General features: G+C 48.5%; 1 protein-coding gene across 1 annotated transcript in view; it reads right to left on the bottom strand.

The window, feature by feature from the left end:
- The window catches only part of bahcc1b (BAH domain and coiled-coil containing 1b), a 54038-nt gene that overhangs the window by 17339 nt on the left and 22420 nt on the right, over window positions 1-14279 (bottom strand). The window contains exons 4-11 of the mRNA XM_079182431.1: window positions 10404-10514; window positions 8086-10110; window positions 7463-7574; window positions 6693-6886; window positions 5871-6011; window positions 4321-4511; window positions 3335-3719; window positions 1402-2310 (exon numbers count right to left, since the gene is read on the bottom strand). Of these exons, the coding sequence (XP_079038557.1) occupies window positions 1402-2310; window positions 3335-3719; window positions 4321-4511; window positions 5871-6011; window positions 6693-6886; window positions 7463-7574; window positions 8086-10110; window positions 10404-10514 (4068 nt within the window). The remainder of the gene's footprint in view (window positions 1-1401; window positions 2311-3334; window positions 3720-4320; window positions 4512-5870; window positions 6012-6692; window positions 6887-7462; window positions 7575-8085; window positions 10111-10403; window positions 10515-14279) is intronic.

Here is a 14279-nt window from a genome sequence, read left to right on the forward strand (position 1 = left end):
CGTCAAGGAGCGGCATAAATGCATCTGTCTGGGATCGGTTTCATCTCCCAAACACATTCGGGATGACAAAACGCCATGAGCTGTATTAATAATATTCCATGCAGAGCGGACGGAGCGGGTTTTAAATAAATGTGTTGCAATTTGGAGAGCGTTTTCCACGCCACGACAGGACTTATTGATTTCACACCTATTACACATGCTAAGCACGTGCGCGCACATGTAAACAAATGCACACTCACACACTTTGTATCTCACACACACACGCGCAGACAGCTGCAGAGCGACTTATGATTTTTACACTTATTAATTCTGGTGACAAGGCTCGCAGAGGCAGGATTTACACACAAGATTACATTGGTTTAATAAAAAAAAAAAGAGAGAGAGACGAAGGCAGGTGAGGGGGAGAAATAACAAAGAGGGAGGAGGAGGAGAGGCGGGACGAGGCGCAGGCAGGGAGCAGGCAGCCTGGTGGAGAGACACATAGACTGTGATGGAGGAGAGCAGGGATTCATATGGGATTACTTAACAGTTTACACACACACACACACACAAACGCTGCCGTGCACGCACACACACAAATACGGGCAAACACACACACAGATACTGGCATAAATAAAAACACTTTCTCTCAGAGGGACGAGAGGAAAATAGGAGCGCTTACAGGAGAAGTGTTTGAAAGGAAAGGGTCTAATTAGCAAAGCAAGACGCCAGAGCCTGGGGACACACTGGGCAGAGAGAGAGAGTGTGTGCGTGTGTGTGTGCGTGTGTGTGTGTGTGTGTGTGTGTGTGTGTGTGTCCTGGCTTGTGTCTGAAGCTCAGGTTATTTGTCCATCTCCGTGCCCCCCCCCCCAAACACACAAAAACAGGCACACACACAGGGAAAAATAAGGTCTATAGGCAAGAACATAGAGTCCGAACTGAGAAAGGAAGCAGGACAGTTAGAGGGTAAAGTGTGTCTGTGAGTGTGTGTGTTGAGTCTCCACATCTGGGTTGCACACGTCTTGCAGACCCTTTTTATTTGGTTCGCTGTAAGTGTGTGTGTGTGTGTGTGTGTGTGTGTGTGTGTGTGTGTGTGTGTGTGTGTGTGTGTGTGTGTGTGTGTGTGTGTGTGTGTGTGTGTGTGTGTGTGTGTGTTTGTGTAGGTAAGAAAAAAAACTAGGGTACATTTTTTTTCATATTCCTAAATTTGATTTTCAGGGGCATTTTGGGCCGTTTTATTGCAACGAGATGATAAAAAAAAAAAAAGGATACACCTCATTATTTGGGGGCATTTTTGGTTTCATTTCACAGGCATTTTATAGACTTTCAAAGGTTTTGAAAGAGGCCAAAAATGGCAGACAGGTAAGTAAGGCTGGAAGGCCACAGCAGTTGAAAAAGCTATGTATTTTCAAAAGAACTCACCCTCGGAGTCTTTCTCTCTGCTCTCCCTGCTCCTCTGCTGGATCTCCAGGTCTGCAAGTTCTCCCAGTATCTCCATTCCGTGGTGTGGTGGAGGGCTTGGGGCCCGGACAGCAGGTGCTGGTGGGTACAAGGCATCTCTGGTAGCGCACAAAGCCGCGGCGATCAGGAGCTCCAGGCTCCACATGTAGGCCCCTTGGTGCTGGGCCGCTGTGCTCGCCGCGGGAGGTTGGACGAGGTCAGAGGACGAGGAGGGAGCAGGAGAGTTGCACTTTAGTTCCACCAAGTCCTCAACCGGACTTGTCCCACTCTCCTTCTCTTCCTCCTCAACCTCAACCACCTCTACATTCTCTTCATTTTTGTCCCCATCGTTCTCCACTTCCTCCTCCTCCTCTTCACACACAGAGACAGTACATTCTGTTGGTTCAGGCCCAATTGTCTCTCCCTCATCCTCCTCCATGTACTCTTTAACATGTTCCTCATCATCCTTCTGTTCTTTGGATAGTTGGGGCTCCTCCAGGTTGACCTTCTGGCCCAGGCAACCCAGAGAGAGCTCTACTTTTAGGGCTTTGCCTGTGGCTGGATCTGGAATCGAAGCTGGGGAAGGGCATGGCGGCAATCCAGAAATCTTGCTCTCGGGCTCCGAGCGTCCTTTCTCTTCCACCCACCTTTCTACCTTCTCTATCTTTGCAACTTCGATCTGGGATTCCACCACTTCACAGTCTCTCCCATCCTCTTCTTCCCTCGTCTCCTCTTCTTCTGTGGTGTGGCAAGGAAGTGGAAGTGTCTTGGAGTCTGGCTCTGCCGGCTCCGCCTCCACCGTGGCTTGTTCCGCCAATCGAGCTTCGGGAGGTGAGGGCCCGGCTTTGAAACCCATGGTGATCGAAGGGTAGGTGTAAACAGGTGGTAGGTCTGGTGAGAGAAGAGAGAAGGAAGGTCAAGTAGGGTTTCTGACATAAAACCGTTTTCACAATCTGACAAACTGCACTTAAAATGTATTTACAAGCACCTACAGAAAATGGAAAATCCCCATTGCTTTTAAGTCAGGCCCTTTCCCTTTTAAATTCATTGCCATTCTGTTCAGGCAGACAGGATGAAGCATGTGATTACAGTTGACATAATACACTGACAGCAGGGTGCAGAAAACACAGAGAGTGTGTGTGTACAGCAGTGTATATAATATGCACTGTATGTATGTGTGTGTGTGTGTGTGTGTGTGTGTGTGTGTGTGTGTGTGTGTGTGTGTGTGTGTGTGTGTGTGTGTGTGTTTGTGTGTGTGAGTGAGTGTATAGATCTATGTGGGATATTGATGACACCCTGCCGTTTTCCTGTGATTGCAGCACCGGCCCTGTCACCCCTGCACTCTTATTATTGATGGTATCCCTCCGCCCCCTGACAACACAGCCAGATGAATGTGTATCCTTCCGCCTATACTTCTCAAGGACCCCTGAAGGATAAGGAGGGCCTGTCTGAAGATTTCACTGACCTTCCTCTTGTGACACACATGCGAGCTCAGACACACACACACACACATGCACGCTGGCAGGTCACACATATACACACTGAGTGCCCATATGCTTTCTCTGACCTTAATGGCTGACCCGCCCGCTGTCCCTCTTTAGCTTTCACAGAAAATTGCACACACACACGCACTCAAGGACACACAGAGCAAGGGATCAGCCATGCTTCAAACAATTTCTGCAAAATCAAAAGAATACCACGCTTCAAAGACCGGGGCTACATTTCTGCAGCAGCACCCTCCATCTCTCTCCCTCTCTTTTTTTTTCTCTCCCAAACTACATCTCTCTATCTCTGAGCCTTTGCCTTGTCTCTAACTATCTGTCTAAAGTTCTGTTATCTGACTGTTCAGCCTACTGGTAAAGTTTTTTTTTTTTTAATTTTCCATTAACCCGCCGACAGAATTCTCCACACTCACCTGGCTCTAGGGATTGTGGGTAGTCCTGAGGTGGTTGTCCCTCTCCTCTTTCACTGCCCCTCTCCAGCCCCTTAGAGAGGTGTGAAGGAGCGGGGCTGAGGGCTGGGGAGCGGGGTGCGGCCGCTGCCGGGCTCGGCGCAGGGGTCAGAGGGTTTGGCGGGTGAGGTCTCCTGGACGGGGAGCGGTAGCAGGGCGACTGGCGGCTGCTGGGACACATCCCCGGAGACGGCGTTGGCGTCTTGGGTGGAGGCAGGGTGTGTGAGAAAGGTTTGGCCATGTGAGGGGAGGTGGTGAACGAAGAAGAGGATGAAGAGGGGGGAGTTCCAGATGCAGAAGATTCGTGGGAAGAGTCCTCTATGGTGATAGCATGCTCATCGTGTTTTCTCTGTCGAAACAAGAGGGTGAAAATAGTAGCTTAAGGAACAATAAATACATAATATTTCCTATTAATTTAAACACTTCAACCACAGCAATTTAACCCATGTTTTATTTCTTGATGCATTTTGTCTCAAGCAGGAGATGCAGCAGTTTACTTAAAATAAATAGGGATAGCACACACAGAAATACCCCAAAGATATTCCGACCGAAAAGCCTTGAAAAATGACGTCACAGAGTCAGCCACGGTGTTTGATTGCCAAATGATCTGACAACGTGAGAGTGCAAAAGCACAACACAAACGCCTGTTCATCAATGAAACCTTTTGCAAACAAAAAGAAGTCGTTGACTTTAATAATTATTGCTGCGCGTGACCGGCATATGCTTTCCTCTTAGTGTTGATAAGATCTGAACTGAGAGATGTTCAAACAAATGATTAGCGGCGCTGTATCTTAGTCCTGACTACTCAGGAGGAGGATGGACAGCTGGATAAGTTCACAATATATCCACAGTTCCTATTTCTCATTTGCCCACAGTTTCACAATAATATGTTTCTAAAGTTTAGACAAAAATGTAACCAAAATGTGTCTGGGTCACATTAGTATTAGTACCTGTGCTAAGGAGTGGCGCTGCATGTGCTCCATGGCTCGCTGCTGCTGCTGCTGGTGCTGATGCTGCAGGGCGTACAGCTCCTGTTGCCGTAAGAATGAGGAGCGGGAGTAGACGGGGTGATGCTGCAGATGAGAAGGGGGGCCTCTGCCTCCGTACACAGGGGGCCACAGACCTGACTGCTCCAGAACGTCTGGAGTAAGAAACAGAGAGAATGAGAAATGAAAGATTCCATAACATTTTCTTTGATTTGAAAAATCAAAGAAAAAAGAAGAAAGTAAGACATTCCTGTTAGCAACAAAATAGTCAGTACAGCATTATTTTCACGGTTGCACCGTTGCATTAAAGTCATGAAGAAAAACTGAGTCAATGGACTCTTGAACTGCTCTTGTGAATATTGAAACTGGGGTTGCAGAGGAGCTCGGCCACCTTAACTAAAGATGTAACAACTGTGACCTGTATGAGCTGTCTTTTGGCCTTAGACACAATCAATGAATGCATGCTTCACATCCTCCATTCACCTTCTTTAGCTCTTTCTGGGTCTAATGATGGCGTTTCTCTATTCAAGGAAACACATCTTTTTCAAAGCCACATCCTGGCCACATATGAATTTAGATTCACACACACACACACACACACACACACACACACACACACACACACATACACACATCCCTCCTTGGCTGCCTTGTCGCTGGGAACCTTTGTTCTGTGAGATTAGCCTGAGTGGGCTAATGTTTCCCAGGGGAAGGGTTCAGTGGATGCACTTCCCCTCTCTGCAGGAACTCCCACGGAGCGAGGCAAGGGAGGCGGGAGATAATTAAATTTCACAGCCTGTTTGCAAAGCAGGGTTGACGCACACACACACACACAGATACAGACACACACACACACACACACACACACACACACACACACACACACACACACACACATACACACACACACACACACACACACACACACACACACACACACACACACTCTTTTCTCTCTCTAGCAATGGCTGAGATGTACAGAACAACCTTTAACACTGAGCAATGTCTCATGTTGATCCAGACATGAACACAACTAACTGTAGATTTCCCCACACACACACGCACACGCACACACACACACACACACACACACACACACACACACACACACACACACACACACACACACACACACACACCAAGTCCAGTGCTCCACCATGAAAGAGATGAACGCCAGTTAAAATGGTTTGCATAATGCCGGGCACATGCAGAGGGGGGCAATGGAATAGCTGCTCCCATTAACGAAGCTATAAAACACGGTCCCACTGACAGAGGGGCTTAGTTGAGCATTATATTATGATTAGCCAATGATACTAAAACTCTGGGAGAGAAATGGCAGCGGCTCCGATGGTACAAATGGAGAGACGGAGGGAGGTATACAGGGGCAGTAAGTACGGGCAGACAACAATGTATATGGGCTTTGCTGGATGTGTGTGTGTGTGTGTGTGTGTGTGTGTGTGTGTGTGTGTGTGTGTGTGTGTGTGTGTGCTGTTGTAAAAGGATGCTTAGCGTACCGAGGTGATGATGAGGCCCGGGTTCTGTAGGAAGGACCACCAGCGGGGAGTTGGGGTCTTGGGTGAGCGACCCCAAGACAGGCTGCAGAGGGCTGGGCAGACCTGGTGGGAAGCCGGGGCTCATCCCTACGTGGCTCAGACCTAGAATAACGACACACACGTGACACAGTCAAATGAGGACGACATTTAAATATTTATTTTACTACTCCCAAAAAAAAAAAGCGGTGTGCTTTAGAGGCTCGATCTTGGGACTCACTCAGCAAACAAAATGTCACCGGTGCTCTTCAAACATATGTAAAGAGCAAACCTCTGGCGCTTGCATGCTGGAGCAATGTGGAGTTTCAATAGAATGACTGTATTTTATCAATGGATCGTTTAGGAAACTGGTGCTTCTACTCTTTATTACTCCTGCTCCTCTATGCATGAGAAGTCTCTTCTTTTCTACATGTTCGATTTATTTGACTTTGTCTGTGTAACTCAATGCTATGACGCAATTGTTATTCAACCTATATCCCAACGATACATGTTTTTACATTTACTGTTCAAAACACCTTCTCTCAAGACAATATTTCCAACAAATAGATGAACAAAAACTCTGTATCCAGCATTATTAACAAAGTCCCCATGGTTGTACAAAAGGACAAAAAACCCAGACGTCAAATATCAATCTGATGATAATCCATGTGATCTCAACAAAACAATAAGAAACACATTACTGTTGGAAAGGAGAGCGTTTAAGGTGCAGACTACGTCCTATGGGTAAAGCAAAACTGTGCTCACTGGCTGTAAAAACATCACGTGCTGCCCCTCCACTCTACTCACTGTACGAATGCCCCATCCAGAGGGAGGGACTTCCTGTCCTCTGCATCCAGTGGTGGTGAGCCGGGTGAGCGTGGGCAGCAGGGTCGGCCCCTAACCTGCTGGCCCCTCCGGGAACCAAGAGGTGAGAGGTCAGGTCCCCGTGGCAACTACTAGATGGGTGGATCCTGGCGAACTCCACGCGGTCCTTGTTTTCCCTGTCGTGGCGGTAGGCGGGGGTGAACTTTGTCATTATCTTTATTATCCCTCTCATTGTCACCATCATCATCACCATCATTATGACCATTATCTTCATCCTTGTCATCTTCATTACCACCACTACCATTATGATCATCAAGAAAAGGAAATGTGACGGCGAAAGGAACAGCCATCATCTTGTGCCTGGTCTATGATTTCTCATTATATGTTTTCTTCCCTTAATATGACTACATAATAAGAGCCTGATACTTCAGAGACATACCTATTAGTCCCTGTAACATTAATGCACCACATCTCATCTCAGAGGGAAAGAGAGAGAAAGGGGAAGAGAGAGAGAGTGAGAGAGAGAGTGAGGGGGTACAGAAATACCACATCAAAGGGTGAGAAGAGTAAATGGAGTGAGGGGATGAGAGAAAAGAGAATCTGAACCTCAGACTGAGAGAGAGAGAGAGAGAAGAAAAGAACTGCAGCTTATCAGATGAGAGGAAAAATTAATAGATGCTACCATGTGCGTGTGCGTGTGTGTGTGTGTGTGAGTGTTCATATGTGTTGGTGTTTTTTGACTGCGAGTGTACCTGATGATCATTTCTCTCTCTCTGTCCAGGTGATGAAGGCTGATCTGTTCCTCTGTCATCCTCTTCCTCTCCTCTGCCTCCCGGCCAAGAGTGTACACGTGGCGTGACACTGCTGAATTGTGAACACAATCAAAGCGACACGCTTACGGCGACTGTCATCAAAAGCGTCATTCGACGACAATGTTTCAAACATACGTACGCACGTCTGAAAACACAAAGCACTGAGGACATTCTGGGGATAAAGAAAAGGGAAAGTCTACCTGCAGATGTTTGTACACATAATGACATATTGTGATGTTCATTGCATGCCATGAATTGTACATTTTCTACATATGCCTGTACAATGACTTTCTCCCTGTGCAACATGGAGACAGAAACTGTTTGCAATTTGAGTCTAAAGGTCCGACATGCTTAAAGCTTCTCTGCAAAGTTGTCTTCGTTTCGCCAGTTAATCGTAGAAATAAGTCCCCAATAAATGTCAAAAAGGACCAAGAAATGTTACTGTACAACACCAATAACTGTGCTCAAGTGTTTAATCATGGATTTTGCCCTTAATGTATAGCCTAGAGCACAGAAATAGCATTAATTGACTTCCAGCGCAAGGAGCATTAATGATGTCTGACCTTTCATGCTGGGCAGCACCCTGCCCTGTCTGCTGTGTCCAGGGGTGTTGTCTGGGGAACGATGGGGGGGCCTGGCTACCGCAACCGCAATACCCACTGGAGGCTGTCGCACCTCCCCCTCACCTGCCTCCCCGGCCTCCTTCCCACCTCTGTCTCCCCTTTCTCCCTCGTTAGTGGAGCCTCGGCGAGGAAGGAGCGATTGTTTGGGAGGCTCTTGCAGGGAAGAGTTGCTTTTAGCTCCTCCACGTTCCCCTTTCTCTGATCTCTCTCCACCCTGCTTGAGGCCACCCAGACCTCCAAAGGGGCCCCGCTGTGGCAGCAGCAAAGGTTGCTGGGAGCTGTAGTTCATTAGATTCTTCATAGCGCTGCCCTCGCCCTCAGCGGTGTGCGACGAGGAGCGAGACAGCGCTTGAGAATGGGGCTGGTTGTGGTCACCGTTTGGAGCTCTGATGCTGAGCCCTCTTACTTCACCGTTACCAGCTGGTGCATGATGGGAGCTTTTTCTCTGGTCCTCTTGGTAGCCCCCTCGAGCCCCCCAGGAAGGCGCCGTCTGACTTCTGTCTCTTCCCCTCTCTTCTGTTGATGCTCCATGGCTGCTGTGCTGCTGGTGCCGTATCCTTGCAACCTTTTGTCCCTCCCTCTGAGATGTAGCCCCTGACCCCACCCTCCCATCAGGATGAGGACCTGAGTGGGAACAGTCCCTGAAGGGAGGAGTGCTGGTGTCTGGGCCGTTCTTGGGTGTGCCCTGTTCGGCACCGAGGTGTGTCCCCTGGGCCTCTAGTGGGAGCGAGGGCCGGTAAACATCGTCCACAACCTCTACATCTCTGAAGGATGACGATCTGTCCAGGCTGCAGGACCGCAGCTCAGACTGAGAGCTGGCGTTGGCGCTGGGTTTGTGGAAGTGCTGCGTCTGTTGGCTCCAGTCAGGAGGTTTGTCAGCTTTGCCATATCCCAGCTGCTGCTGGTGTGGCTGCGATTTGTCCTTCTTTTGGCAAACACTAAGTCGGCTGAGGTGATGAGAGGGACTTTCATAAGATCCTTCTCCGCTTCTGTCATCTGACTTTCTCCCACCTCCTCCTGCTCCACGACAGTCGGTGGCTGCCAGGTCTCCTAGGGGCCCAACTGAGGGCACGTAAGTTACTCTTGCCTCCCTGCCAGACCCTCCAGGGGTGGATGCAGAATCTTTGGAGGGTGTCAGCGTGAGAGGGCCCGGGGGACAGTAGAACTCGGGATGGGGATGGTGATGTGCGTGGTGTAGCCACCCTGCTGCCACCGTGGAGCCCATGTGCAAAGCATGAGGAGGAGGTGGCGGAGGGGGAGGCATGGAGTAGGAGGCCACAGTGTGGGGGTTAGGAGGTGCCAAGATGGCTGTTGCGTTAGACGCACCTCTTCTCATACATTCATTGGAAGAAGCTGAGGATTCACTGATCCTCATCTCCCCGTTTATGGTTCCATCCTTGGAGCACCGCCTGCCTCCTCCAGATGGAGGTCTACCAACCCCACCGCCGTTGCAGCTGCTCAGTGCTCCCCCTTTTCCTCCAGTCTCTGCTATCGAACCGCCGGACAGCTTACAGGCACTCATATGTTTCGTCTCCTGACCGGCTGAGTCACTGTCTCTGTACTCCTTGTGTCGCTCCAGAGAGTGTCTGTGGTCCTCCTCCCTGCCCTGTGGTGCGAGGTGAGGAAGGAGGGCGTGGTGAGGGTGGGGGTAAGCTTGGTGGTGGTGGCCAGAAGGAGGTGTGGCAGGGTTCGTCTGATGAGGATGGTGATGGTGAAGCTGATGTTGTTTTTCTTTGCTCTCCTGGTGCCGCTCCTTGCTGCTTGATCGCTCCTTTGCCTTTGACACGGATGAAACTCCTTTCTCACCCGCGTCCTTGGTGCTCTTCCCAGCGCCTCCCCCGTTGTCCGTCTCTCGGCCGCAAGAGCCAAGTGAGTGGCCGGGGGCAGTCCTGGACAGCGGAGGAAGACTGTGACTGGTGGAGAGCAGAGGGGGCTGGGGAGGAAGGCCTCTCAGGTAGAAGTGATCTGGGGGACGAGGAGAAGAATTAAAATCCCTAAAATTGAAGGTTTTTAGAAAATATAGAGAGAAATGTTGGCTGCAAAGTAGCTGTTAAAAACATTACTTTTAATAAAGTTTGATTAAAATTAATATATTCAAATGTGTTGGCAGATACGTGGGGAAAGGGGAATGAGAAGTTGCCAACTGGAAACCCGAGTTACCAGCCGTTCTTACTCCTGTGGTTAGTGCTGATTAAGCAGTTTTGGGAAATATGAAGCTATTTTTTCACTCTGTCACATTCACCCACACCCACGCCTACCTTTTTGAGTTTCATAGAAGCGGTGCTGTCCATAGAGACTGTTGCTATGGTGATCCAGGGGACTCATGGGGAGAAAAGGAGAAGCAAGACTTCCTGAATAGCTGGGGTACCCTGTCAGAAGGAGAGAGAATTGATGTCTCTCTGCAGCGTTGACATTCAGCAGCCCTCTAAACAAACAGTTTATCTCAACAATCTATCATGAAATGGGGCCATTTTGGAAAAACACAGAAAAAATATGGCCAGTTAGTGCTACTTTCACCATAAATGCACTTTTACACAAACACGCCGCATGAGTTGACATTATTTACAGTGGACGAAGTGGTGACAAAAACCACAGCAGACAGCAACTGCCAAGTGTTTGCAACATTTAACTGGATGGAATTTGCTCCTCTACAAAACACATTTTTCCCCAAACCAAGAGGACAAATAGTATGAAGCATTGCAACCCCCCCTCCTTATCACACACACACACACACACACACACAAAAACAGTCCTCCCAGGAGGTCACTGGGAGGTGAATGGTCGTTCCACTCTGTTCCTCGTCTTCAAGGACGTTGAACTGTATCGTAGGATAGAGGAGGTCTCATTGGTTTGTGTTGTCGGGGGCGGATGTGTGTGTGGGGATGGGTGAGGGGTCGGTGTGTATGTGTTGTCGTTGAGGTGGGATGTTACTGGAGGGAAAAACAGCAAAATCACCACAGGCGCACGCACATACACAAGTACACAAACATGCACACACCACACGGGAGGCACACAACTCCACATTATGGGGCGAAAGGCTTGGATTGTGACTGTGTATGTGCGTATGTGTGTGTGTTCTCCAGCAGCTGGTTTCATGCCCCACAGAGTGTCCTTGCCGGCCCGTTAATTGGCAGCCGTTAAAAGTTTAACGGTGGTGGCCAAAGTAAACAGCACTCCATAAAAACTCATCCTACGCATTCCACAGTCGCACTGCAAAACCACCAACACCCCCTCACTGCTCCCAGCATGTGTGTGTGGCACTCAGTGTGTCTGCGTGTTCATGCTGCAATGTAAATGCACGACTGTGTACACTTCACCGTGTGTGTGTGTGTGTGTGTGTGTGTGTGTGTGTGTGTGTGTGTGTGTGTGTGATTACTCTGACTGGTTAACAACCAGTGAATCTAAATGGCGACAATTAGCCAAAAGGCTCTATCAGCCATCTAAAGCCAATCCCCCGGGTAATGATGAGTGATAAAACTCCGGAGGGAGGGAGGGAAGATGAGAAAGAGGAAGAGGGAAACAAAGACAGCAGAGGGACTCGTGGGGGGGGGGGAAAGGAGGAGGGAGGAGAAAAGGAAAAGGAGGGAATGAAGGGAAGAAGGGATAGAAGAGGTTAGTGATTGAACAAACGATGTAAAGCCAGTAAAAGTAAAAGAGACACCAGAAGAACAGGGCTGTCAATATGAAAAGCCCCCAATCTGGCGCTGCTATGAGGCGTATGGAGAGGGGAGTGTGTGTGTGTGTGTGTTGCGGAGGTTGTGTGTGTGTGTGTGTGTGTGTGTGTGGGGGAGATGAAGGAGGAAGTGAAGAGCTTTGAGATGGCTGAGATGAGAGGAAAGACGAAGGTAAGGAGAGGAAAGAGAGCACATGAGAGAGGGGACAAAAAACAAGGACAGGTGTGGAAGAGGGAGAGTGAGCAGACGAGTGAGTGGAAAGGTGTGTGTGTGTGTGAGAGAGAGAGAGAGAGAGAGAGAGAGAGAGAGAAAGACTATATGTGTGTGTGTGCAAAGGAATATTTGCTGTTTTTCAAACAACTGTGCATTTCTTCGTGAATATGTCTCATCTGTGACTGTGTGTGTGTGTGTGTGTGTGTGTGTGTGTGTGTGTGTGTGTGTGTGTGTGTGTGTGTGTGTGTGGTGAGTGGTGTGTATCGGCCAGGTTTCTCCTCTCTGTGCTGGCTACGCTCCACTCTCTGGACCGTGGCCAGCTGGCAGACCGCCTACCGGAGCTCCCTGGCTTGAATTCTTAAAAACAATCATTTGTAGTGCCCGTGCGCATGTTCGTGCGTGAGTGTGTGTGTGTGTGTGTTCAGACATCAAAGCCGAGTCACACAGACACAAAATCCGTCTGATAGGCGCACACATTTTCCCTCCACACACACACACACACACACACACACACACTCTTGCTCTGCTCTCACCGCTGCTGCGCTCTCGCACGTTCACGCTGAAGTCCTGCCTCCGACTCTTTCTATGAATCTGATTTCAGACTGTCACTGCGGGCGACATTAGCGCTCATTTTTGGGGCTTAACTGTTGCTGTATATCGCTCGATGAGCTGCAAATGAGGCAGTTGTACAAACACAACTCTTGTTCCCTTTAAAGCGTTAGAGCTGCATCAGGAGAGATTTCTATTTAAAAACACAGCTCTTATGAGTTCTACTCATGAGCCTAAGTCACACATTTTGGCCGCTGTGGAGAAATGTCCAGTCGACATGAGGCAGCCATTAAATTCTGGTGTGAACACTTCTTCACCAACAGGAAATATGACAAATTAAAACCTTTAAGGAGGGAAATAAAAACTGGAGCGACCTCCAGAAAAAGTGACTCGCCGTCCTTTTGCTTCTCTCGCTCCTCTGGCAATCACTGATATGATGATACAAAAAGAAACCACCTCAAAATCAATGGAATGTTCTTAAATGACATATCATTTGCATCTACACACTGTGGCAACCGGTGGACAAGTGACAGGGAGACAATTTAATTCATGCTGTATAATATAAATTAAATTATAAATATCATAATATGAAGAAATAAGTCAGAAGAGTCCTTCTTCTCAGGGGACATTTTGACCTTATCACAGCAGGAAAAGCACAGGTGTAATTATTAACATTAACGAGGAACCCATTTAAGATTCCCAGTAAGTCATTCCAAGCGAGTCAGCGTGCCAGGATGTTGGCTCATCTGAATGGAATGCAGTCGTAATTGTTGTAATTGACTACACCTGTGCTTTTTTTACTGCTATGACATGTCAAAGCTGCCTAGTCAGAGGACTAAAGAGCGTCACTTTGTACGATATCAGAGGAAAACAAATAAAGTTAACGTCTCCACCGAAAGCTGACTGGTTTCCATTTTAGTCTCTGGCAACAATGTTTGGAGATGTCAAATGCTTTCCCGAGGCGACATCACAGGGTGTTATCGTTTACTTGCTCACATTTTGTGAAAAGCTGGCGAAACGTGAAATTCTGATTCTGACCGTTTTCACCGTTAGTTGAGAAATACAGCCTGTGGCGGAAGCTGTCTTTCTGTTGAAGCCTTTTTTGGAGGTTATCTGTTTAGACCCATCTCGCTGTCAAAAGAGAAATCCTCTTACACACACACACACACACACACACACACACACACACACACACACACACACACACACACACACACACCTGAAAGGGACAGATAACTAAGTCAAGCTCACTCTTCGACCACAAACGGTTAACAGCCGAAAGAGGACATGATGCATGTGGATGCGCACATTTTTGTGTGCATGTGTGTGTATGATCAGGAAGGGGGCCGTTGGAGGTCGGTTTGCCCAGAAGGGGCCCTGAGGGTGGGGCTGCGGTCGGAGGGGGAGGGGGCTGTGAAGAGGGAGAGGATGGTGGAAATGGGGGTAAGTTTCAGTCTGTGTGTGTGTGTGTGTGTGAGGGGGGGGGTGTAGGAGCTCATGAAACTTAAAACTGGGCCCTAACAGAGAGCAAGGGGCTGAGAGATGATTGAGTGAAAGGAGGGGGAGTGAATGAAAGTGTATTGTGAATTACTGCGTTTTGATCTAATTTCTGCACTGCATGAAGGTGTGTGTATTTGTGTGTTTGTTTGTGTGGCAAGAGGAAGCGGAAGACTTCGGTCGTGCACCATTTTTGAAAGC

Source organism: Pholis gunnellus (assembly GCF_910591455.1).
Source record: "Pholis gunnellus genome assembly, chromosome: 21".
Taxonomy (NCBI): domain Eukaryota; kingdom Metazoa; phylum Chordata; class Actinopteri; order Perciformes; family Pholidae; genus Pholis; species Pholis gunnellus.